Source organism: Drosophila tropicalis, unplaced genomic scaffold, assembly GCF_018151085.1.
Source record: "Drosophila tropicalis isolate 14030-0801.00 unplaced genomic scaffold, ASM1815108v1 contig_845, whole genome shotgun sequence".
NCBI lineage: Eukaryota > Metazoa > Arthropoda > Insecta > Diptera > Drosophilidae > Drosophila > Drosophila tropicalis.
Genome location: NW_027173338.1, coordinates 1,713,185 through 1,738,897, shown reverse-complemented (window position 1 = coordinate 1,738,897; position 25,713 = coordinate 1,713,185). Strand labels below are relative to the sequence as shown.

The 25,713-nt window shown below is 36.6% G+C and overlaps 1 protein-coding gene and 3 non-coding genes across 4 annotated transcripts; 1 reads left to right on the top strand and 3 right to left on the bottom strand.

Moving 5' to 3' along the window:
• Positions 1-4,916: 4,916 nt before the first annotated feature.
• Positions 4,917-4,988, bottom strand: TRNAC-GCA (transfer RNA cysteine (anticodon GCA)). The gene has a single exon. It is a non-coding gene; the product is annotated as a tRNA-Cys (tRNA).
• Positions 4,989-7,614: 2,626 nt separating this feature from the next.
• On the bottom strand, positions 7,615-7,686 carry TRNAC-GCA (transfer RNA cysteine (anticodon GCA)). The gene has a single exon. It is a non-coding gene; the product is annotated as a tRNA-Cys (tRNA).
• Positions 7,687-9,556: 1,870 nt separating this feature from the next.
• On the bottom strand, positions 9,557-9,628 carry TRNAC-GCA (transfer RNA cysteine (anticodon GCA)). Its single transcript has one exon. It is a non-coding gene; the product is annotated as a tRNA-Cys (tRNA).
• Positions 9,629-11,521: 1,893 nt separating this feature from the next.
• On the top strand, positions 11,522-13,307 carry LOC137580674 (zinc finger protein indra-like). The gene is made up of 3 exons (XM_068294788.1): positions 11,522-11,648; positions 11,720-12,812; positions 13,231-13,307. Exons 1-3 carry the CDS (start codon positions 11,529-11,531, stop codon positions 13,305-13,307), a joined length of 1,290 nt encoding a protein of 429 aa, XP_068150889.1. The 5' UTR covers positions 11,522-11,528.
• The last annotated feature ends 12,406 nt before the right edge of the window (positions 13,308-25,713 follow it).

The window sequence follows — 25,713 nt, the reverse complement described above, 5'->3', positions numbered from 1 at the left end:
TAGCTATTAGGTAGGTATTAGATACATATAATGAAAAAGGTTCAAAATAAACTTGACTTCAATTTCAAGCTCTTACTTACAACAGGGGATTTTTACCACAGTGAAGTTTAAATTTTGTTAATTATAATATGTTTTAATTGATTTATCCTCATAATAGTCTATATTTTTAAAGATTCTTTATTTCTTTATGAATAGGGATTCCGGAGGAGAAGAATAACCCAATCTTCATTCGTTGAATTCAAAATATGAACTGATTTTATTAACACAAGTATTGAGTTTATATAGGGAATCTTAGGCTCTAGGAGGTAACAATTGTTCTTAAAATATCTTATCCTAATGAGACTCAAACCCAAGATTTCGGGGGTTGAAAATTATTATTATTTTGGGCACGGCTTCGGCCACTTGACATCCTGCCGTTGTGATCTTTTGGGTTAGTTTAGAATTTCAAGTGTTTTTCTACAATGTGTGTGGCTGATTGTAATTCTAGTCATATGCTAGATTACTTGTTTGTGACAAAAGTACAGTTGTATTATGTTTTCTTTAGTGCATCTGATTTGGTGAAGCCGCTTCAGATGAACACGATGTTTATTCTTAAACACTTTAGACATTTCTTTTAATGTTTAATGTATTCGTTGGATCTTCTCTAAACTTAAAAACTAATAAGAAGAGTGAGATATTTTAAGGCCTATTATTTAATTTAAACGTTGGAAAAGAAACGAAATATGCATTCTTAAAAGTTATGTGTAAAAAAAGGTCAGTCATTGAATGAAATCCTGAATTGTAAGCCATACTTTTATCTTTTTTTGGATTTAGTTATAATTTCCACTTAGTTGTAGCGTTGAAGTATAAAAGAGTGACTTATTGTAGTTGACTGCTAAGAGAACATTGTGATTCTCGTAATAACTCTAAATAAATGTCCTCATTGTTCAATATATTATTCTTGTACATGTTTCCGAGTTGTATGCTTATGAAAATAATATTCTTTAAGCTTGAACTATTTTCGCTTCTTCTCTATATAAAAACTCTAACTGTGAGGGAAAAAACAAAAAACTTGTGAAGCACTCAAAAATATATAAAAGTGTTTCATAAATTATGTTAAGCTGAAAGATATTGCCAAAAAAGAGAAGTAATAATTCAACCATTTCAGTTGGATGCTAATTAGTTCTTAGTGCAGTGCCAAAATAAAAGAACTCTTTTCCATTAGGGCAAAATGCATTACATTGTGCAAGAGTGTAAAGTGTAAAGGTGGAAAGAGTGGAAGAGAGTGGAAAGCGTTCGCTTTTTCATAATTATGTGACAATTTCATTGATTACACCCAGCAAATGACAACGACACATGGAGATGGCAGAGACAGGGAGTTGGATGTAGTGGGGATGGAATGTCGGTAAATCACCATCACGTATTACAAGCTGTAGTATTATAGTTTTTATCCAAGCGAACAATGGCCAAATATTTCAAGCGTAAATTCAGCTCTGCTCTAACTGCAATTTGAAAATGCACCAGCAGCAGCACGAGCGGCTAATGGCTGGACTGGTTTGGCTGCTGTCGATGATGATGAATAATACGTTCAAGCCAAATCCAGGACATACCAACAGCAAAAAAAGAAAATAAAAATCGAAAAAGTCATAGAGAAACCCCGAAAGGAACAGGAGAAGGGGTGGGGAGTAAAGATAATACCCAAAGACTGGGCCAGGCACGTGCTCTTCTCTCGTGTTGGCTTGGCATTGTTCCTTCGCTACCGAACTTGCCGCAGTTATATTTCATATTTCTTCAGTAGCTTCTGTTCTATGCTCAATTCATTGCATCTGCCGTCCTCTTCCAATTCGTCTCTTCCCCGCAGATCCATAGCATGTCCAGCTTCTTTTTTGCAGTAATCTGAATTGCTTTCTCACTTTTTCATGGAGCTGCAATCTTTGAAGCTGAAGAATTTTTACCTGCATGGAATTTGAAATCATGTGAGGGTCACGTAAGCAGTCTTACTTTGTCACTGGCCATGAGAAGCCGAAGCTCCGAAACTCGAAACTGGTAATGGGGATGGCAAGCCGGGGAGTAAGCTCCATCATTTACTGTCATTTACCTTAGTGCTGGCTTCGGTAAACTGGAGTTTCGCCACGGGTTCTAGCGATATTAAAAAACTTCCAGCCACCGTTAACTTATGCACGAGTGCTTCGATTTCATGTGAGTTCTTCATTGGAATTTGTATTTCACTCGCAGCATGTTTTATCCCAGATGGGAGGTAGGAGGCTTCCCCAAAACTAAAAAGCCGTTGAAGAGATTGCAGAAGCTAAATAAATAAATTGATTTCTACTGTCTCTGTCTCAGTTAATTAAAAGACAACAATCGAAATAAATTGAGGCAGTTTTTATATACATCCATATATATATAAACCTCGTGGATTGCAAGTTAAAGAAGCAAATTGGAAAACAAGACACTTTCAATTACATATATGTATATTGAATTTACAATTTACTAGATTAAGATTGGAACAAAGAAAAAAACGAGAGTATCGAATAAAGAAGTACTAAGGAAATAGTTTAAAGGAATAATTTTTTCAATGCGGATGATGACTGCAATCCATAACTTTAACTTACTTGAATTTACTTAATAATCATTGATCACACATTAATGAGGGTAATTAATGTCTTAGAGCAAACTATTAAAAGTTATTTTTCTCTTAGACTTATCCACTTACTTTCTCTCTAGAAGTAATTCACAATCAGAATCCGCTCAAATAATGCCCATACCCAAATACCCACAACTTGACTTTAAAAATGTAAAATTAATTAATTTAATGTTTATTCTTAAGTTAAAAGTTAATTACATTTTCAGTTTACATATGAAATTTTAAATCTACCAAATTTCGGGGGGAAAAAATATAAAATACAGCCTCCGTTTACAATGGCAAAAATTTATGGGGAAATCGAGTTAAGACCAAGGCTCTTGCCTCTCTTTACGGTTGACAAGACAAAATTTAAATCCACGACAATTCTTTGCATTCGAAGGACAACTCTTTGCATTGTGCCCAGGACGTGCTGATAGGAAAAGCTTCCGTTTGGCAAACGAACGCCACATGCGGCGACCAACTCAGCTGGTGCCACAACCCAAATGCCTGCAACCTTTCTAAGCCATACCATTCGTAACCCTTTCTAGCCAACTCCCATTGACACGCCCATTGTTTGCTGTGAAATGAATTTCTAATACAAAAATTGCATTGAAAAGTGCAGCGATGACGCCTTCTGGTAGACGCTTTAGCGTCAAGAGCTAACAATTGTTTTGGCAAACGTTGCCAACTTCCAGGGAGGAGAAGCACCAGTCTTGGTGCTAGACCCAGTGCTGGAGCTGAAACAGGAGCACACGCATCAGGCCGGAAGTGGTTCGCGTGTGTGAGATCTTGGTATCCCATTTTTGCCTGTGGCTTTTGCACAAACTCACTCACTTCACGCTGGGCATGCAAAATGCAAATCTAATACAATGCAAAACGCCAAAAAGGGTACAACGAAAAAAAAAAAATATACCGAGAAGGGTGTTGCAAAAGAATAACGAGACAGTGAAGGGAAAGGGAGAGTCGTAAGTGTGTGTGTATTTTGCTCACTCACATATACTATATACATGTACACGAAAAACAGGAAATTGAATTTTCGACTTTGCCAAGTGTGCGTGCCAAGGCTACAGACGACAGACTGAGATAGAGATGGAGTGAGGAAAAGCAAATGGAGATAGAGAGGCGTGAGAGGGGAAAAGGACGAGAGGTACAGGAACTACAACTACACCCAATATTACACACAAGTGTCGAGGCATAAGTTGTTCCTGTTCCATGTGGAGAGAAGATCCTGTCTGCTGCAACTATTACGTACGCAGGACAAGAACTCCTGACACTGCCAGCGTCTCGTTTTGCATACCAAGCACTCGCATACCCACACGGCTCTGTTGCCCCCTACTACCTTCACCCGCCACCACTTCCTCTTGCCTCTCCAACCAACCGCCAACAAAAGCCAAAGCCAACTTTTGTGCCAGCGGAAACGAAATATTTAACAACAAAGCAAACACAAATACAAATACAAAAATACCCTTGCCTTCGATGTGTGTCTGTGTGTGTGTGTGTGTGTGTGTGCATGGGTGTATTTGTATGTACATGTGTCTCTGTTCTGCATAATTGAGTGGGCGGGGCCGACTGTGACTTTAATTTGCCTGGCTTTCATCTCTCTGACTTTGTTGCAGAGCATTCCAAAAAAAAAAAAAAAAAAAAAACAAAAACCAAATGGAAGGGGAGAACCCCACCAACAAAAACAACAAGAGCAACAAAAAACTAAGCTAAAATTAATAGCCGAGAGCATTTCAACAATTTTGCAAGTTTTTCAAACCCCCCTCTCCTTCTCTCTCACTCACTCACTCTATCTCTGTCAATGACTTATCATATACAAATTACAAGCATTTTGCTTACGCTAAACGCCACGCCTTCTCCCACCATCATCTTAAGCAACTTAACAACAATTAGAGATGAGCAAATTTCAACAATTTTCTCTAACAACTTACACTACTTCGAGTTGAAGTTTATTGAGACTGGAGTTCCTTTCATTAGGATCATTATTTCACAAAGTAAAGTTTTGTATCATTTAAAGCAAAAGTACTTAAAGTTGCTTGAAGTATATAAGTACTTAAACAGCAATAGTTCATTATCAAAAAGTTTTTAAGTCGTTTTTGAATGTAAAATGGTTTAACGTGGTTGATGTCCTCACATAAGTATAAAATCGTTTTGTTGCTTAGATATCTCCATGCCATTATATTTATTCTAACTGAAATTAAACTATAAAACCAAGAAATCATATAGATGAAGTTGTAAATAACATTAATTTCAAATTATTCATGAAATTTTAGAAACCGTTTGTTAAAAAACAAAAAATAAAAAGATACAAAAAAGGGGACACCCGGGATTGAACCGGGAACCTCTCGATCTGCAGTCGAATGCTCTACCACTGAGCTATATCCCCATACATGAAAACTTACATTATATCCATATATATTGAGACTTAAAGATCGAATAAAAGTAAATTAAATCCTCGATAAGTCAATATTCACCCCAGAATATAGATTTTAGACTGAATCTTTTATAAAGATATTTTGTCTGTCAAAATGGAAGAAATGGTTTAGAAATTATTTGATATATAAAAGGCAGATTTGAGCAAGGCTAAGCAAAACTTATGGCTGTAACAAAGATTTATATATGTATGTATAGCTCAAAATCAAATATCAAAACCAGACTCAAGTATCATATTTTTACATCTTTTAGTATTAATTAACTTTCACATAAAAATGTTTAAGATACATTTTCTACTTAACGCTTTTTTAATGCCTCTTCTTAAAATAAAACTTCAGAAACACTTTATAAACACTTCTTAAAATTTATGAATTTGTTTTTCAATGTTAAATAAAAATTAAAAATGACTTAAATTGAGAAAGGTAGAAATATTCCTAATACGCCCTCTCTTTTCCATTCCTTATGCCGCACGTTATCATCTCAAAAACCTAACCCTCTACCCTTTAATGTATTCTCATACAGAAAAGTCAAAAAGTTACAAAATTTACGTTTGTAAATTGCTTTAAAAACTTCTCTTCAAATTCTATCTGGCGTTACAATTTTGCTAATTAACTCAACGCTCAAGTTGGTCGAAAAGTTTGGGGGCGGGCCACCCTTACAGACGGCAATCTTTTGGCCCGCTCCCTCCTGCCGCACTTAGTTTCCCCATCTCGTTGCTGAGTCGATGCCGCGTTTGTCGCTAATTTTCCTAATCAAAGTGCGGACGGAAGTCGGATTCGATTTTATTAAATGGAAAAACATTGGAATACAGAACGGGGAGGAAAAATTGTTGTTGATAATTTGTAAAAGGAATCTTTTGGTGGCAATAACAGACAAACAAAAAATACAAATTCATATACATGTATATGTAAAATATAATAACAAAAACTCAGAAACAACAACAATAAATGCTGAACTTTGTTAATAGAAAGGCAAAGGAAATGAGTTTCTGGGTTGATAATTAGCCGCGTTGTTTTAAGCCTCCAGAAAATCAAAAAAAACAATGAGTCAGGGAATGAGAGGCTGAAAAAGGCAAAAAGGATCTTTGTCTGGGTTATGGTTATTGTAGAAGCACGTGCCCTTTCCCCCTTCCACACCAAACCCCATTGACAAAAAGTCGATAATGTCGAGGCATAGCCGCAAGAGCAGCAGCAACAACAACAACAACAACACCACCAATAACCAGAGTTCACACAAATGCAAACAAAACACATCACACCGAAAAAAAGAACGACAAAAAGTCTAAGGGAACAGTTAATTGAAAGATAGTGATGTTTCAATATCCTTTCCAATTAATAATTTGTTGGTTTTTAAATGTGTACGTTTTTAAATTTAAACTTGATATTTAAGGTATCTCTTTAGATATACCTTTGTAAAACCATTTTTCTATGGTTTTCAATCATTTCGCTATATGTAAAAAACATAATTTGATAGAATAAACATTTTCTTTCCTCAAATATCAATGTTCAAGAGCAAATCCTTTTTGAAACTGTATATACCCTTTAGCAAAGAGTATAAAGCGCCAGCAAAATGAACAGAAGCTGAAGGGAAAAAAAACTAATAACCAAAAATTGCGCCTCTCTCTCTCTTACTCTTACACTTTTCTCCAACATTCTCCCCATGCCTTTTCTCTCGCTGTTCTCGACTCTCCAGCCAAAAGTCATAAAATTCAAGCCATTGAGTTTTTGAAATCGCTTCAAGCTTCATTTCGATTGCTCCCTCACATGCCACCCCACCCCAATCCAATCCAATCCCACTCCGCCCCAACATGGCAGTCACATGCCCTTGGCCCACGGCCCTTCGTTTCGCCAGTTATCGGTTGGCCTCTTGACTTTTTGTCTCTTCCCTGGCAATGGCCAAAGCTTTGGCTGTTTGGCCATTTAAATTCGTTACGTTTCGATTGGCGTGAATATGCAGTCAACTTTATGAAATTTATAGTTTAATCTGATAGATAGGAAATTGCTTTGTTTTGCAACGGCACAAAACAAGGGAGACGGTGTGTGGAGGCAGCAAAGTGATGTCGAAATGGAAATGGGAATGGGACTCCAAAATGGGCAAAAGTTAGCAAAATATAAAATAAGAGGTATGATTCGAGAATGGAGTGTGGATGTGAGGGAGTAGTGGGGCTTTAAAGCTTTTGATTGAGCCGACAAAAAGATAAAATTGTGAAATTTATGATATTGACTAAAAAAAAAAAAGAGATGGTCGAATCGGGCGGGTAGCAGGATAAGTAGAGTGTTAGAAGTGAGTTTTGAATTTCGAAATGCTCTCAGCATAATTGGTAATGAAATTTGAATGTAACAAAATTGTTAATTTTATTACGTTTTTCTGTAATTTAAAGTTTTTGTCCAACAACATAAATATTGAAGGGAAATCTTGATTATCAATAAATATAAATAAATAGCAAACAATTATTTTCACAAGTCTGAAGTGCCATCAGAGAATAGATAATATATTGGTCTTTTTATTTCTTCAGCAAAGTTTTTTGGGCATTTAACACAAATTTTTATCAAATGACAACAAGTCAAAAAAGAAATCAAAGGGGACACCCGGGATTGAACCGGGGACCTCTCGATCTGCAGTCGAATGCTCTACCACTGAGCTATATCCCCGTATATATAACTAACTACAATATAGATAAATCATATTATATATGTATATATAGTTAAAAAAATAAGTCAGACCTATGATCGGTTAAGTCTTTCTCTATTTACATATTATTCAAATACAATCAAATAATTTAGCTTGCGTTTTAGGAAGAAATATATGTACATAAGCAGCAAACCAGGCCGTCCGTTTTCTAGAAAACTTTAAAAACTAATGATGATTGGAATTGGTCACAAAAACATTAAATTAAATTCAGAACTGACTGCTGACTAAATAGAATCGTTAATCATCCTCTATTGAATTAAGTGTAGCATACTTTTTTGGGTTTCAAGACAACTTTTTCATTTACATATGTAAGTACATTTTCTAGATGGCAAATTAACCTAGAATAGAATAAATATTTTGGATTCCACTAAGTATTATTTACCAATACTCAAAAATATTGAGTGAAAATACTCAAAAGTATTCTAAATTAAGCTCACCTATTGTTAAAGAGAATGAGATACACATTTATACGAGAAATCAAAATCAATTATGTATCAAATAATAACTGAAAAAATCGTAAAAGAAATCTTACTCCCTGAGAGTTTGCTCGAATGATATATATAAGAATTTGAACTTTACTTTAAATAATACTTGATATGAGAAAGCTTATATTTGTATGAAAATGTTATTTGGTAAACGTATTCCAATGTTATAGTACCTTTTCCAGTCAATTGCCTAATTAAATTTTATATCAAATATCGTGAGATGAGAAATTCAATACAGGGACAAACACAAACACCAGAACAAACAGTTTTCCACTTGAGGCAACCGCCAAAGCCCAGCAACAGAGATTTGCATCTGCCATTCTCTCATTCTCCCTTCGAATTTCCCTAAGGGCATGCTCACCGAGGCTTTAATAATACTTTCAGGATGGCGGAGGGAGGGTTCGCAAAGCTCAGGAGTTAATAACACGACCAAATGTTTGGGCTGGTCCGACATTAAAATCATGCGGTTCATTGAACGAGCGTTCAGCAACTGACCAAAGTCGCTTTCAATATCAAAAGTGGAAGTGCAGAAATAACAGCATGGCTGTCTCACCATATCGACTATCTATAAACATACATAGTGATACGGTATATATGTACATACATATTATAGTAGGCAGAGAGTCATCTGTTCTTTGAATGTTGACTTAACGCTGGGACAGTTTGACAAGTGGCTGCAATGTTATGGTATGTGTTTGTCTGTCCACCAAGCCTGTCCACCAGGTTGTTGTTGGGGTTTGGGATTGGGTCAACCGAGCAACATCAGCCAATTCGTTTGTCCAACTCGCTGTATCCGTATCCGTTGTAGTCGCCGTCGCTGCCGTCGTAGTTGGTTGGGCTCAAAAATATATATGTCAATGACGTTGCTGCAAGCGCAGCTTGTTTGTTCTTATCCTTTGGCACTCATATAAAGTTTGTTTGCGGATTTGTGCAGTTGTGCAATATGTCATTGCATTGCTCAGTGTTCAGCTGGCAGCCAAAGCCAACTGAAGCAGAGAAGCCAGCAACCAGCAGCAGTAAGGACCACGCTTAATGGCAATGTACGTTCAAGTAAACACACACAGCACATGAACATCGACCCACTTGTGTTTGAATAACGAGGGTTAACCATACCGTTTTAACTAATGCACTTTCCATTAGGCTAAAACAGAAAGACATTTCAATAGTTTAATCCTTTTAGCAATTTAATTAAATTGTTTAAATAACCAACATTTGATGTGATGAAATGAATATGGCGGAAATTAATCTCTTAAAATAAGCCTCTTACTTTTGGTATAGCATACTTTTTTGGGTCCTCCATAAATTTTACGAGGATATAAAAAGTCAACCAAAAACAAAAAAGTCAAGGGGACACCCGGGATTGAACCGGGGACCTCTCGATCTGCAGTCGAATGCTCTACCACTGAGCTATATCCCCAGATGTTAACCAACTGTCTATTCAGTGATTATATATCCCCATTATGCCAAGATTTCATTAATCAACAAATATAGGAAAAAAATATCTAATAGCTGAATACAGAGGCAATTTAAAAATCACCTTAATGAGAACTAGTTTAGATTTAGAAGTTTGAGACAAATAATATTTTCAAGCTAACCTCGCATTTATATATGCAGTTCACAGTGTGCAGCGTCAACTAACAAATCCTTTTGGCATTATAAACATTATTAAAATTTCATGTTTCCTGCTATGAGCGACGCTTCCACTTCTGCCCACGCCCAAGTCCACACTTTACTCCATCCCTTCAATAAACCACCCACTCAAAACGCAAACGTAACGAAACATGAAACACGAAACATGGCAAGGAGTAAAAGTCGATGGAGAAGTAGCATGAATTGCAGATGGTTGGGAAGCTTTCAGCTCATATGGCTCACAGAGTCTCCTGACCATCATCATCAGCCCCCCTGGTTCGCTTCCCTTCCCCCAGCCGCTCTTTACTCTTACGTTATCCATAAGACTGTCTAGCCTTACTTATTTGCAGCATGCTTCATGCTTTATGGTTACTTGGTCAAGGGCCTTCATATATACGAATACACACACACGCACACATGCTTACTTAAGCACACACACACACACACACACACATACACTTATACACGTAGAAACATAAAATGCAAGAAAATTTCGCAGTAAATCGTTAAAATGGTTTATATATTTAAGTAAAATATGCAAAAATCTTCTGTTTTGTTTTGGAGTCAGATCTTTTCGTAATCCAATGTTACGTAGATATTCTATATACCGCAAATCTCCTCCCCCTTAAATTATGCAATTTAATTTAAAAATTTAAGAATTCGCATAAAAAATGCGAAAGGAAAAAGTCGCTTTTGTGGGTAAATATTTATTAGCATCCTTGTTTTTTATGACTTATGCATGATTTTTAAGAGCTTTAATATGTGGGATCAAGTTTTGTGGACAAATGAGAGCATACTTTTAGGACTTTTGCTTTTGCGTCTAATGGATGGGATAAATTTATGTAAGACTTATCTGCTTTCCCTTATGTCCGTCTAGTGGCAAACTTTGTTTACAATTGTTGTGAGATAAGTGTAAAAGGTTTAAGTGCTCTGAAGATAAAAAGAGTATCGTGGGACGGACATAAATGAATTCAGTTGGTTTATTAACAAAACGCATTAATGTGGGATTTGTGCCCACAAGAATTATAATTGTTGTTATATTATTATTTTATTTAGGAAATTATTATATTTAAGATATATTAATTAATTGATTTTAAACAAATTTAAAAGGTTAAATGAAATGCTCTTGCATCGTTTACACACACACGTCGTTCCTCGTTCGTTGTTTTCTCCAGACTCCTCGTTTTTCAACTCTGCCTTGCCACATCGTCTTCTCTTTCCTTGCCACCTCGTCGATCAGCTGCTTCGGGAGTAGGTCTGGCCTTACAGCGTTACCATACCATCCCCACATTAATTCATGTGGAATATAAAGTATTGTTGTCATTGAAGTAGTGTTCTACGTTGAATAAGAAGGAGAATAACATTTTATATAAATCGTTAATATATTAAATGATTTAAATTAATTTGCCATACATTTACTTATGATTGACTATAAATGATCTTTATAAACTCTTTGAGACAACACGAAATTGCCATTTTAAAGTATTAACAATTAATAAGAACACCCTCGATAAAAACTTTAAATCGATAAGATTTCCACCTCATGACAAAAATACCAAGAACTATCAGTATACTCAAAATCGATATACCATTTTGACGTGACATAACTTTATGTGGCAACCCTGGAGACAAATCAGTCTAGTCATTTGATTAAAAGAGCTTAATTTACATTTAATATCTCTTTTGCCATGAAATTTGTTTGTGACTATTGCAAAATTGAAATAACTTCAAGTCCAATTTATACGGAGACAAAAGTGATTGCTGGTCGCAAAATAAATGACTTGCTTCAAATTGTGTCAAACTTCAGCGTAAGTAGAGACTTTTCGAATTTTAGTCACTCTTAAAATAGTAAATCAAATGGAATTTTAATAATTTCCAGTTGCCGCCCAACTTTCGTATTGAATTATGCAATGTTTGCGCTTCCAAATTAATAATGGCAGCATCCTTAATTGAGAAAATCCAAAAGTTGATCGACAAGAGTTTGCAGAAGACGAAAACACTTGACCAAAATGAAAACGAAGAAGAAGAGCTTAACCACGATATGCAATTGGTCAATCTGAAGAAGAACGCAAAGTCATCTTATCCCAAAAAATGTAAGCCAGCAGTTCCAATAGATCTTGCAGAAGCTGTACAACTTTTGCCATCTAATGATACCCCCAAAGAGAATCAATCTCTTGTGCAGCTATTTGGGGCTATTGACTCTAGTTATGTCAAAGCATCCAAAAAAGAAGAAGTGGTAGATCTTACTTCAGATCATCTAACCAAAGAAGAGAGTAAAGTTGACAATTCGTATGTCGGAGATTTTGGATGTAGATTGTGCGACTTTAAGGGCAAGGGAGCAGAGTCACTAAAAGAACATCTCAAATCTGTGCACCAGCTGCAACGTCCGAGAATATTTTTCTGCAACGTCTGTCCCAAATCGTTTGGCTTAATGAAGACTCTATCCACACATTTGTTAACCCATGACATAACTAATCAAAGAAACACAACCACGAGTCAGGAAAAGAAGACAAAGAAAAAGCAAAGATTAACTAAACATCTCGCAGAGGAAGTGTCCTCCTCAAGTGTTCCAGTTGTCATGCAAAAACTGGTTGAGCATACCATCAATCCTGTTTGTAATTTTCAGGATATTCGAGAAAATGAAAATGAAATTACACTCGAAGACATTAACAATGGGGACAAGCCAATTTATCGAAACAATGAAGTTCAGATTTTAAGTGTAGAGCAAATTGAGAAGCCAAAAATAGTTCAGTCCATTGAGAAGAACTTTAGTTCGAAGCCAACTATATTTAAATCTTTGAAAGAGCATACGGAAAGCGAATCCACAACCCCAGACCATTTCTTGCCACATGGCATGGAAATAAAATGCTCTCCTAAAAAAGTTTCCAAAGAGGTGGGCAAATCATCACTCTTCAAGAAAAACAAATCTAAGCCAGAAAACAATATCGACTTGAAGAATGAAGAAACTTTATGTTCGTCAAGTAACGAGAAATCTCCAACTAAATCTATTGAAAAGCCAAAGGAAAGCGAATTTATAGAACAGCAAATTTTGCACTTGAACAATGAACCCAAATATAAAATTGTTAAACGGAAACTTGATAACACCTTATTTTATGATGCTAAATCAAAGAGTACTTCAATCATAGAAGAGGTTAAAAAAGTTGAAGAATGCTTTGATGGCATCAATCACGAGGTGATGCCACTTAAAAAAGCTAAACCAGCATCCCCAGAAGCTAATGAAGATGCAGTTGATTGCTCTCAATGTGGCAAAACTGTAAGTTCGCTTAAAAGTCTTCAATCTCATATTCAAAAGAAGCATAGTCAGATCCTGAAGTGCCCAATTTGTTTGTCCGCATTTGCTTGCCACTTGAAATATGTGATTCATTTCAGCAAATGCGATACACGCAATGGTTTTCCATGCGGCGTACGAAGATGCAAAAAACTTTTCGAAAATGGTGACTACCTGACTTCACATTTGAAAAGGAAGCACGAGTTTTCGTAGGAATTTATGGTCCTTTGCAAAGCACAAGAGGCCAATGTCAATACAATTTTAATTTGAGGATTTTAATTCTTGATAATTTGAAACTTTGGCAACATTCACATCAATGTAATCACATATTTACAGTTTTGGGCAAAGTTAATAAATATTACTTAATTGAAATTATGTTTTTGTTTGTTTTGGAAATCGAACTTAAATGCTTTTTTATTGAAAAAGGCTTTTAATTATTTTTCTAACAAATTGAACGCATTTCTGTATTTGTATGGAATACAATTTAATGCAATTAAAGGTGATTTTCAAATTAATTTGTGCAACAAGTCGTAAACGTGATCTACGACTAAGAAACTACTTTAATTTTTTAGAAAATATTTTACCTATTTCTGTATATTGAAACTAAAACAAGGATGATCCTGGTTAAAATTCCATTATTATTTTTTATTAAAGCAGTGTTTTTAAATTTATAACATAGCTCGCAAATAACTGTTAACCGTTTCACACTGTCGCGAAATAAGTGTTCTTCACTGAGACTTTGAGCAAAAGGTCTGAGAGCAACCGATTGGATTGTTCGTAAATAAATTTTGCTCGCGCTCAGTCGAAGAGCACTTTTTTCTGTTCTCTTTTGCTCTGCTCATTCCGAGACCGTTTGCTTCTGAACGACGATTCAAAAAGTCTTTTGCGCATGTATGTGTGTATGTCAAGTTTCGTGGGTTTTATGCGTCAATTTGCTTTGTGAGTTTCGATTGAGCACAGTGATTTTAACAAAATGGGACGTGAAACTAATAAAAAAGTGCATCATTATTAGTTGTTAAGCTTAATTCAAAATAAAATACTTAAAAAAATAAAACTATTCCTGTTCTAAACAAAAAATTAGTCTGAAATACATACAATTTTTTCAAGAAGATCTAAAGTGAAATTTAATGTTGCAATTTTACACAACGTACCACTGTGCATCGAAAAGAAGACAAATAGTTGAAAAGACCGTTTGCGTTGAGTTTTTCAGTCAATCGGTCTTTTGGTGAGCCTCACTGTGTGAGCGTGAATCGTTTCACTCTTTACGCGCTGTTCACTCAAAGACCGATAAGCAAATTGCTCAACTGTTAGCGCTCAACCGAAAACCGAATCGAAAACAACCAAAGGGTCTTGCTCAGAGCGAGAGCGAGAAAGTATGATTTTTTTCGGTTGTTCTCGCGAACAGAGCGTAAGGAAAAAAACGGTTAACAGTTATTTGCAAGCTATGATTTATAAGGCATCCAAATAGAAAGATTTTGGAAAATTTTACTTACCAAATTTCAAATGTTTACACAAATATTTTTTTGTAAAATACCCTTCAATTAATTTATCAAAATTTACTGCCAAATCACTTAAAAAATTTACTTTGATAGCGCAATGAAATTTATTGCATATTTCTCTTTGCAATAGTAAAAAATATCTTTATCCGAAATAGTGTTGAAAATCGTTTGACCTTTTGCAAAAACGCGACGACCTTTGCTCTAGGAAAGAAAGAAAAAAATACAAAACTTCACGAGAAAACCCTTTTAAACAGTTGGCGAACAACTAAACTCCTCGGGTCATTGTTTCCATAGCAAAAACTTCTTCCATGCAATAGCTTTGCAATTTTCTTGGCATCTCGAAAAGTTCAGCTGCGGCACAGAGGCTTTTTGCTAACTAGCTGGCTCAATGCCGCGCGCCGTCCCGCTTCATCCTTTGGTCCTGCCACCTTTTTTACGTTAGCTAAACCAAACGCACTTAACACTTGTGAGTCGAGTTTTAGCGTGTAACTTTTGTGCTGTGAATCCAGTGAACTACTTTTTATACCTGAGTTAAAAGAGACAGAGCAGGGAGAAAGCAGGAAGAATGCGGGGAAGAAATAACAACAAAAAACGGAAAAACAGAAATCTGCTTCAGTGCGTCACGTAGGCGCTTCAAAAAGTTTTCATTTTTGCAAAATTTACGATTTAACGTTAAAGTAGAGCAAAACAACAAGAAGAAAAGAAAAAACCCAACACTTGCATACACATATCTAGGTATATATATAGTATAGGTACATATTTAACTATGTATGTAGGTGTAAGTATATGTATATAGCAAGGTAAGTACATATATACCTACTTAAAAGAATGGCAAACTTTGAACACGACCAAAAATCCCGCTAAGTAAGTGAAACGCCCCCTTCCTGTGTTCGAGTTGCCTTTTGATGATGTTGCTTTGGGTTTGGTTCTGGGTTCAGCTGCACGTACTTTGGATTTTGTTGCTGTTGTTGTTGTCATTGTAGCGTCTGCTTTCTTTATTGCACTTAAGATTTACTCATCATCAGCAGGTGTTATGCCTGCTTGCAAAGCAGAATGTACGATTGAATTTTACAGAAGGCCACAAATAAGAAAAAAAATGAAACCGAAACCCAAAACCAAAGACTGAAACCAAAATCTAACCAACCACCAACGCACAGCTTTTGCAATTTTTATGTGCAATTTTTTTTTGCCCTTCTCTTCTTTTTTTCTGCGTTCAAGGGAATGAGAACTGTCGCTGGTGGCTCGTTAAGCAGTGGGGGGATTGGACAGGTGGTAGATTAGATTGGACGAATGGCATGTAACAGACCATAAGAGCTTACTTTGATTTCATTAAATATTTAAAAGCTCACTCCAAAGGCCTAGACTGTAAACTTGTCTTGTGTTTATGTGTGAGAAAGTTATATTAGTTTCATTTTTGTAAAATTTTAAACTTAAGAAATCTAAACAAAGGTTCTAAAGAAACTACAAATTTAAAAAATCGTTTGATATTTAGTAGTAGGGAAACACAATTACTTTTTTTTCATTTTAAAGGAATTGTTTTTGTATTCGGCTTAAATTTATAAGAATACCTTTTGAACGAAGGACTTTTAATCTTTCAAATGAACAGGCTCGAGGATATTTTTGAGAAAACTAAATTTAATTGTAGAGGGATTAGAAATTAAGAAAGTTGCTGATAAAAGAACTTGGTGATTCTTGGAATAGCTCCTTTTTGATTTCACCCATAATGAGCTCGAGCATGTTCATTTAAAAGATTGAAAATTTCTCTACAAAACATAAATCCTCAAATTTTTAAAACATTTTCGAAAATGAAATACAAATTCAGTAAGAAAATTTAGTTTTTTACGCCATAAATGTCGAAAGTGCAATAAATATCTGTTTGCTTTAGCCTCTTCCTTAACCGTTTTTTCAAATAGACTAAATTAAAATACTTCCACTTGATGTATTCCATTAAGTGTAGTAGATAGGACTCTGCCAACCATAAAAGTCATCAACTAGTCGTTTCAAAATCTTACACTATTCCAAGTGCTTTTACCATGATTTAGGACACGTGTGTGGGTGGCTGTCTGTGTGTATATAGACGCCACCTGACCGAATCATCCAAGCCCAAAATACGGCCACCCTGCTGCAAATACAATTTAAATTTTTAAGCGGCATCTACTTTGGACGCAAAGCTGCTGCTGCTCCGTCTCTTGCTCTGTGATTCGTGTCACGCAGCATCCTCAACGGGTGGCAGCGTCATCAGCATCATAGCCATCAGGATCAGCATCAGCATGTTGTCGTTTGGCATCGCATTTTCTCATTTTTTTTTTTTTGTGCTTGAATGTTGCAATTTCAACCCGTTGATGGATTTGATACGTTTTTTTTTTCTTTCATCCTATATATGCTCAGACAGCGGCTGCAAAATCAGCGCAAATCAGTAACAAACGTATAGATGAAGCGAGGCCCGAATAAGAGCAAGAGTGAGAGACATGAAGGCAGAGCAAACTCAAATTGATGACACCCGCAGCGACGTCATCGTCATCCGTACTGACAAGCGACCGCCCCTTCCCCTTGACTGACACTGATACTCAACAAATGCTGCCGTGCTGGTGTCTCTGCTTCTTTACATGTCGCACACGCACACATGCTGAGCTCAAATGACACTAAATTTCGTTGATTAGATGCCCCATGACCATGCCTCAACCGGAAAACGCAAAACGCAACGCTTTTCTGTGGCATACTTGATGCCAAAACCATTGCGTGCCATATAGGCAATCCTTGTTAGGTTTTTTTGGTTTTTTCATTTTAGCTAAATGGGTGTTGCAAATACGTATTTACCATTCGATTAGGGCCCCTTTCCTTTGACTATCTTCATATAATACTAATTCGGATTATAAGTCGGATGATTCGATCAGTATTCAGATCAAATAATATTGATTTCATGTTCTACTCTAGTTCTAAATGTTAGTCAAAGAATGGGAATGACATTTACATTTACAATTTCAAAATCTGTTTCCTCTTTCGATTTCAAATCATTATCGAATCGAATCACTGAAATTCAAATCTTTTAGCTTTAACACAGTTTCTTACATTCTAAATGTTTTTCGATTATTTTTTACTATGATATTAAGCATTTGGTCATAAATATAAGCAGCTAGAAAATTGCAAAATATTTTATGATAATTTAACCTCTTTATGAGAATAGGCAAACATTTATTTGACACGAGAGGATAATAGTTCTTTTTGAATGAAGAGACAAATTTCCTTGAAATTTGACTCAATTTATTTCATTCTTTTTAATAATTATTGTAATTAAGAAACAAGGAATGTAAATTGAAACAAATTGATCAATTCGCATATTAATGTGAGGCACCCTACACATACATACATATATGTAAAGTTTGTGTCTTTTTTTTTTTTGACTTGTTTTCTTTTTATTTTATATACCAGTTAGCTGTGTGGCCTAATTGACAAATCTGTGCGTAACAAGCAAATGCAATCTGCTGCAACATAGACTTATCTTCCCGCAAACACCCTCACACATACACCACACACACCCACACCCACACAGACCAAACACACCTACATAGTTCCCCGCAGGTGAATGCGCCAGACTGTGTGCTATATAAATTAACACAAGTATTTCTGCACCTATGCCACACCCACATGCAAATGCATGCTAACAACCACTTAACATGGGAATGCCACGCCTACCAACCCACACTCTACACCAAACCAACACCCCACCACCGAGCCCCACACCCTACTAGGACGTTTGGCATCAATGATGAACAACTATTAAAGAAATTACGGGCTGATTCAAATGTTAAACGGGAACGGGACAAGTGGCGCTTTATTTGCAACAATTTGACGCAAGTTAAAATTGCATGCGGGTGCGTTAAAAGTTGCGACTGCGTCTGCGTCTACTGATGTTGCTTCTGCCACTAGGATGATGATCCCAGGATCCCAATTCGGGTAAAAACTTTGCTTCGCCACGCGACAGCCTGTGTAAATAGTTTGGCTAGAGAGAATGGTAAAAGTCGGTTTGGTATATGTATGCCCCCGGCCTCAATCAAAGTTGCCGTATAATGATTGTGTGTGCCCATCAAAAAAAAAAGAGGGGAAAAAAAGGGATAAAGAAAAAGGAAAACGAATACGCAGCAGCCAGCAGCAGGATAAAGTTTTTCGCGCCAAGCGGTTTCTCTTAACCAGCAGTTTTAATTTCGCCGCAAGGCAAGAAAGAGCGCATCTTGAATGAAATTTTAAACAAATAAAATGGCAGCAGCGGCGGCGACGTTGGCGCCTTCGACTTAATGATGTGGCTGCTTCTGGGTGAGCTATGTATGTGTGTATGTATAATAGTACGTATTTGGTTAGCCGATGGCTGGATGGTGGGTCTTTGCAACTTGGGACTAACTCCAAGACGCGACTCGCACTTAAATTAGTTGCAAACCAAAAATGTAACTAAAAAGAGAAATCGCTTTTAGCTCAGACTTCATTTCTCTTTTTGTCTAACTTGCCTCTTTGAAGAATGAAACAAAATGTATCTAACAGTCATCTTAAATAGATGTATATACATATATGACTTTGGTAACTCATTAGATAAGCAACCTTGGATAACTATCAAAACTTTGGTAAGTTATGAACGTGTATTCAGAACGCAAATCAAGAGAGAGATCAAGTTTGAGATTTCACAGCACTGGAAAACCAAATATGGACCTTTATCCTGGCTTACTGCCATTTTATATAACGAACTTTCTCTCTGAATTTATGCTTTTTTCATCAGTAAATAAAACCATCCGATCATATCATCATGTATATACTTTTGGACACACTAACTTTTTGTTTGGTATTTACATTTCTATTTTCATCTTTAGTGTTCCCTTTACTTTGCATAAAATAAATACTACATTGGCCCTTATCAGCGCTTTTTGAGAAGACTTTAAACTTTCGCCTGTGTTGAGTCAGCTTAATGATGGCAGCCCGTGGCAGGGCCAAAGTAGGGTCAGAACCCATTTCCATTGCTCGCCCAGTCCTAGTTGCAACTTAAATTGGAACTGCTTCCGGCGGCTTTAAATACCGTTAGTCACGCACATAAGTTTCGGTTTCTTTTTTTTCGTCCACCGTTTTTCTATTTTTTCCCTTCGTGCTTTTTTTTCGCCCACGTTAGGTGTAGGTAGGTGTCTTTAACTGAAAGCCCGCTTACATTGTCTTGGCAGAGAGGGAACGAGGACGACTATCATGCAATTGGCAAAAAGTCTAGCTACCTTTATCCCGACCAAGAGTGGCCCAAACACCCAAAAGCCCCCATCAGATGCCGCCAACTGCTTATCTAAACCCACCCGCCGATTCAATATGTCTGACTAACTGACTCAGCGCTTTGATTGCCGCCTGCCGCTAAAGAGGAAGCAACTTTTCTTTTTGGCGCTGCCTTTGCTGCTTGCTTCCGCAGTGCTATTCATCCCCAACCTTCTGCTTTGTCTTCGTCCTCCATCTTCGCCTGGGAGGCGCTTGATTCCCTCATTCCACGGCAAACTTCAACTTTGGCTTAATTTCGCGCACGAAGTAGTATTAAGATTGCTGGTGGACGGAGGTCTTTGGGGGTAAAACACACGTGTGGCATCCTTAACACATTCCAACAACAGAAACTACATAATAAAACACTTGGTGCTAAGGTTAAATTCCATTTCGCCCCACACACTTTTTAGACCCAGGGCGTGTCCTTCTGATCCTTGCAAGGTAGAAATTAAAAACTAAAAACCATGCCATAAACAGACGTACATAGATGGGGGAACTTTAAAGCTTAACATTTGCAATTCCCTTTGCCTACGCCTCTGATAAATGCAACATTTTTGCGTTTTGTTTTCACTTTGTAACCAGCCAGTCCATAGGGGTGATTGTGGTGAAAGTATAAAGGGAAGGGAAGGGCAGTGCGGGAAGTCGCGTCAATTATTGAAGACCCAGCTGAGAATTTCCACTTTCCCTTCCATCTACTGCATGCCTCTCAGTGGCAGTGGCTGCAAAAGGTGTGCTTTTAATTGTCCTCGTCGACATCGACATCGCGCAATGGCGTCAATATATTTAGCACAATGTCCGCATCCGCATCCGCACATCCGCATTTGGCACAAATTGTTGTTCTTGCTGTTTTGGCATTTATTTTTACTATTGTCTGCGTGTTTGACTGCTTGTTTAGCAATAATTTAGAAACTTTCGCTAAATATATGTTTCTTTTTCGTTTTTGTTGCTTCTGTGGCGTTATTTAGTTCCTCTCTTTGTATAAGGCATGAGTTTGCATGAGGTATGTATGTATGTGCAGGCACAGTAAGTGCTGCAAGTGTTTTGACACTACTTTGAATTCTTTAATAAAGGCATACATGATATTTTACTTTTAAAGATTTTTTCCTGGAAAATTAGACCACAAACAAAATCTAAATTGGTTTTTCCTTGATTAGAAGACGTTCTTGAATATGAATCGCTTTCTGATTGTGAGATTGGGCATTTATAACGTATACGTAACGTGGCCGAGCTGGACTAGAGATATTTAGTATAAGCACAAATTATTAATTTAAGTTGTTATAATGGCAAAGCTTAGCTCCCACTTAACTAATGCTTTCAAAATCTACTTAAAATGAGCATCAATGATATTTTTCTTTTTGTTTTTCTTAGCAATTCATTTCATATCACTTGAGATGCAGACAAATCAACTCAATCTTAAGTATTCTATTGTTACACCTGATGCTTGGGTATCTACGTACTTCTAGGACTCACTGTGTCTACTATGTGCCAAAACACTTTCAACACACTTCACTCCTTCATCCTAGTGCTCCTTGTGAACTCATTTAATGCTCAAAGCCTTTTGCTTTTGCTTTTGCCTTTGAGATTTGCGTGTTTCGCTTAATGAAGAAGACAAATAATCGCGCAATTAAAGCCTTTTAGCTTTAAGCGCAGGTAAATAATTGCTGTGAGTGCAAAATGAAACACGAACACACACAGACACACTCACACAGTTACACTAACAAATGGTAAATGTATTCAAACAACAAATCTTAATGGCACGCTAGAATGAATAGTAAACGAGCAACGAACAGGGAGACGAGGAAGGGATTACTACGCCTGCTGGAAAGGGTAGAAAGATAGCAAGAAGGCGACGACGACGACGACTGACGACTGCCTAGACATGGAATACTGGGAGATGTATGTATAGAGATGGCAGGCAGGGAGCTGGGAGCAGAGACATGGCAGTGGTGGGAGTGGTGATTCTGTTGACTCGACTTGGCTTCCGTGCAAAATTCTTAATTGCACCTGGTGTACAACGTTTTCCGCTGACACTGCCTGCTGCCTGCTACTAGGGATATCTGTATATAACTCTGCTTGGGCTCCTGATGGCTTAGATTAACTGCCTGACAAGTAAACCCACTTACTCACACACACACACACCCACACACACATGGACAATGTTGCTACTTCCGGCTGACTGTCAGTTCGCCTACCCGTCCGTCTGTCTGTTCTTTCGTTCGTCCATCCGTCAGTCAGTCAGTCATTTCGTAATTCTTTCACGGCTTATTCCAACAACTGAAAGTGCTCTTGACTCACGTGCTCAGCACTTGTAATTATTTTTCTTATTGTTCGAATTAAATGCTCAAGGATTTATAACGAAAAACAAAAAATGTGCTTAAAAAAGAGAGAAAACAACAGAAAAGTTATTAATTGACGCTGCATACGAAATGGAAACACAATTCCAATTGGGGGGGAAAGAAAACAAGAAAAGATAATTCTCGGCTGTGGCTTTTTCCTCTACTTTTCGGTTTACTCAAAGAGAATAAGTTTCTGCATACCCTGTAAGTAGGCATAGTAAATAAAGAGGACATTTTCTGATCCTTTTGAACCAACCGCTTGAATTCTATATAAAACAGAGACAAGAAGAGTTAAAATTTTAAACATAAGTAAGCAAATTTTTAAGTAAAGGTATATAAAAGTCGTTGTTTCATCTTCTTTGGCAAGTCTGTACACTTTTGCATTTGACACTTGGCATAATTATTGCATTCGGAAATTGAATTCTTTAAAGGAAATTGATTTTATAACCAAAACACTTGCAATACGGGAAGGCGAAATGTTGAACGTCAAGCACAAAAAGAAAAATTGATTTAGTTATTTTTTAGACGCAAACTTATCACTGGAAAGAGACAATTTATGGTGCTCACTTTTTGAAGGCCAAAAATGTCTTCCAGATGAAAATAAACACAAAAAACTATATAAATCTCTTAAAATCATAAACAGTTTTTAAATATATTTCTTTTCATAAACTAAATTCTCAACCAAAAACTAGGAAAAGTTTCATAATTCGCGTCAAACAAATGTTAATTTAATTAATTATTCAACTTCATTAAATTTCAAAGCACTTTTGAAATGTTTTCTAACTCCTTTTCAAACTAATACTTAAGTATACTTTCCTTAAACTCCCTCGAATTAAATTGTCAAAAAGGTAACATCAATTGATTAATTAGTTAATTATTTTGAAAATTAATAGGAAAGCTTCGTTCAAGAGACGTAAATGATAGAACAAAGGACTGTCTCATTGTGCCATACTGATTACATTTCTCCAGGCACCAAAAAATAAAACATTTGGGGGCCTGTTTAAGCCTGCTTTATTATTTTCAAATTGTAGGTGGTAGCTATAATTCAGCGAAACGAGAGAGAGAGAGAGAGAGGAGAGAGTGAGTGGGAGGGTTGGCTGAAAAATGGACGCCCTCGTGTTAAATTCAAATTTATTTGTTGCCACTGAAATTGATAACAGAACTTTCTTCAGGTTTCCGCATCGTTAGCTCGTTATGCAGCGTAAAGTTTTATATATCAACCGAGAATTTTTGCCAGACAGACATAGTTCCTCTTGAATGCTGCGCGAAAATTGTGCCGAAAATTGTCATTTTGCTTTGACTCATAAATTAGAAAGCGAGTCATTGGAAAAGCACCAGCCATAGCACCAGATCCTTGGAAATTGTCTCTGTATCTGCGTTTGTGTTTTCTTTCTGCTCCCTTTTGTCCTCACAGTAGTGAGTCTCTATCCTTCCCCCGCACCCTCAAATAAATTTCTGTGTTAGGCGAGTGGGCGAGAGAATTCTGTGACCACTTTTCTGTGGGCTACTTGTGAAAATTGTGTAAATTTATGCATGCATTACGTGATTTGTTGTTTTTTGTAAATGACAAAGTTATTTATTTGTTTGCTTCTTACGTACATTTGCTAAGCAAACTTTAAGCATACTCGGACAAAAGTCATGGAAATGTTTATTAAAGAAATATCCATTGACAGTTGCGAACTTTTTGCGAGGGGACCACTCAGAGCACTTGTATACTCAATTTGAAAATATGACAATGTTGTCGTCATCTTATATATTCAATGCTTTTAGCTTTCCCCCCACATTCAATCCAGACGCACACACTCCAACACATTCACTCTAAGTAAGTACGTATGTATGTAGTATATGTACATACATCTATGCCAAAGTAAATGATGGGGATAAAAAAATGGTTAGAGGGTACAATGGGATGAAAGAATATTATAGAGGATAGAGAATTTAAGTTGTTCTTTAGATTTCCTTTCGTTTATTTGAGAAAACGACTTATAGACCAAACAAATACAATAAAATTAATTTCAGACAACACATCGAACACATTTGCGAAAAATTGAATAGTATAAAGTTTCAGAACTCTTTGAATGTCGCTGACGAGTCTCAGCTAAAGACAAATGACATTTCAATTATCTTTGATAACCCCTTAGTCAGCGTATCATATCATGAGGTTTGCTTTTTAAACGAAGAACCAGCGCAAGCTTCAAAGTCTACTGGGTTAGGATTTAGCCTAGACTCCATGACATTGCTTTTTCCACTGTGTAGTTGCAGTCAAAATAGCAAAAGGCAAGAAAACATACTGAAGAGAAAAAGAAAGGTACAAGGCTAGCACTTTTCTTATCAAATAGCATGAAAACTGTAAAGGGGGAAAACGAAGAATGCTGCTGGTCATAAAAACCACACGGTGACACATGATTCTAACTTTGACTTCTGATTCCCTTTTTGATGCGAACAGTATTTTGTAAGTAAATATCAACACGTCACTCTGCCGCACCACACCCCTCTCCTTAAAGTCCCCCTTTCCTAATCGTTCTTCGCTCCCTTCGAAGTTCATTTCAATTGTAGCCGAAAAGAAAAGCAGAATAGAATAAAAGAATAGTGGAAATCACTTTCCTTTTTTGCTGTCACAACTAATTCGCACACCATTCCAGATCCATATACACATAGCGGGTGTATGTAACTGTGTGTGTGTGCATAAACATGAAGTAAACAGGATAATAGCAATAAAATATAAGCACCCCAGTCGCGAATTGTCTATGCGGGGGGAACTGTGTGTGGGGCACACGACATAAGTTTGACTGTTTTTAGCCTCAGTCATTTTTATGGCTCGATTTCGCATTTTGCTGTTTGCTATACCCTGGCCACATAACTTGATAGGGTATACCAAAGTCATGAAAGTGTATGTCTAAGACACATACCTCCCTTGGAAAGATAATCAAGCTTATTCCTTTCTATAAGGATTACACCACATTCAATATATATTCACTTCAAAAAATATAAATTCTAATTGATGTAGGGTACATTTGTATTGGCATATGAAATTGTTATAAAGATTTATTGTTGTTGTTATTTTGGCTGTTTCATTTGATTTCCCCCGTAGCCGTTGTTCCCAACTAACTGTAACTACAACTACAACTGTGACGTAATATGGGAAATATGTTTACAGTTTTCCTTTGCTGGTTTCTGTGGTGGTTGATGGGTTTGTTGTTGGTTATGCTGTTGTTGTTGATGCTTCTTGGCCACTGCTTCGGTTTAGTTATGAAAATTTATGAAAAATCTATGCCTGGCGGAAGTTTTGTGTGTTATTGGACTTTTGCTTTATGATGGCGGGACATTATTTCGATTGAAATACATCTCATTGTTATTTACCCTGGCAAAATAAATAATTGTAAATCTCTGCTAAAACATACAAAGATATATGTATATAATTGGCATCAAGTTTTGGCATGAAGCAAACTAAACTTTGACAATAAATTGAAAA

Bases quoted from the DNA above. Each gene is read 5' to 3' on its own strand.
- LOC137580674 (XM_068294788.1), top strand. From the start codon at position 11,529: ATGAAATTTGTTTGTGACTATTGCAAAATTGAAATAACTTCAAGTCCA. The intron at 11,649-11,719 runs GTAAGTAGAGAC...AATAATTTCCAG, and splicing joins AAATTGTGTCAAACTTCAGC to TTGCCGCCCAACTTTCGTAT. The intron at 12,813-13,230 runs GTTCGTCAAGTA...GATTCATTTCAG, and splicing joins GAAGAATGAAGAAACTTTAT to CAAATGCGATACACGCAATG.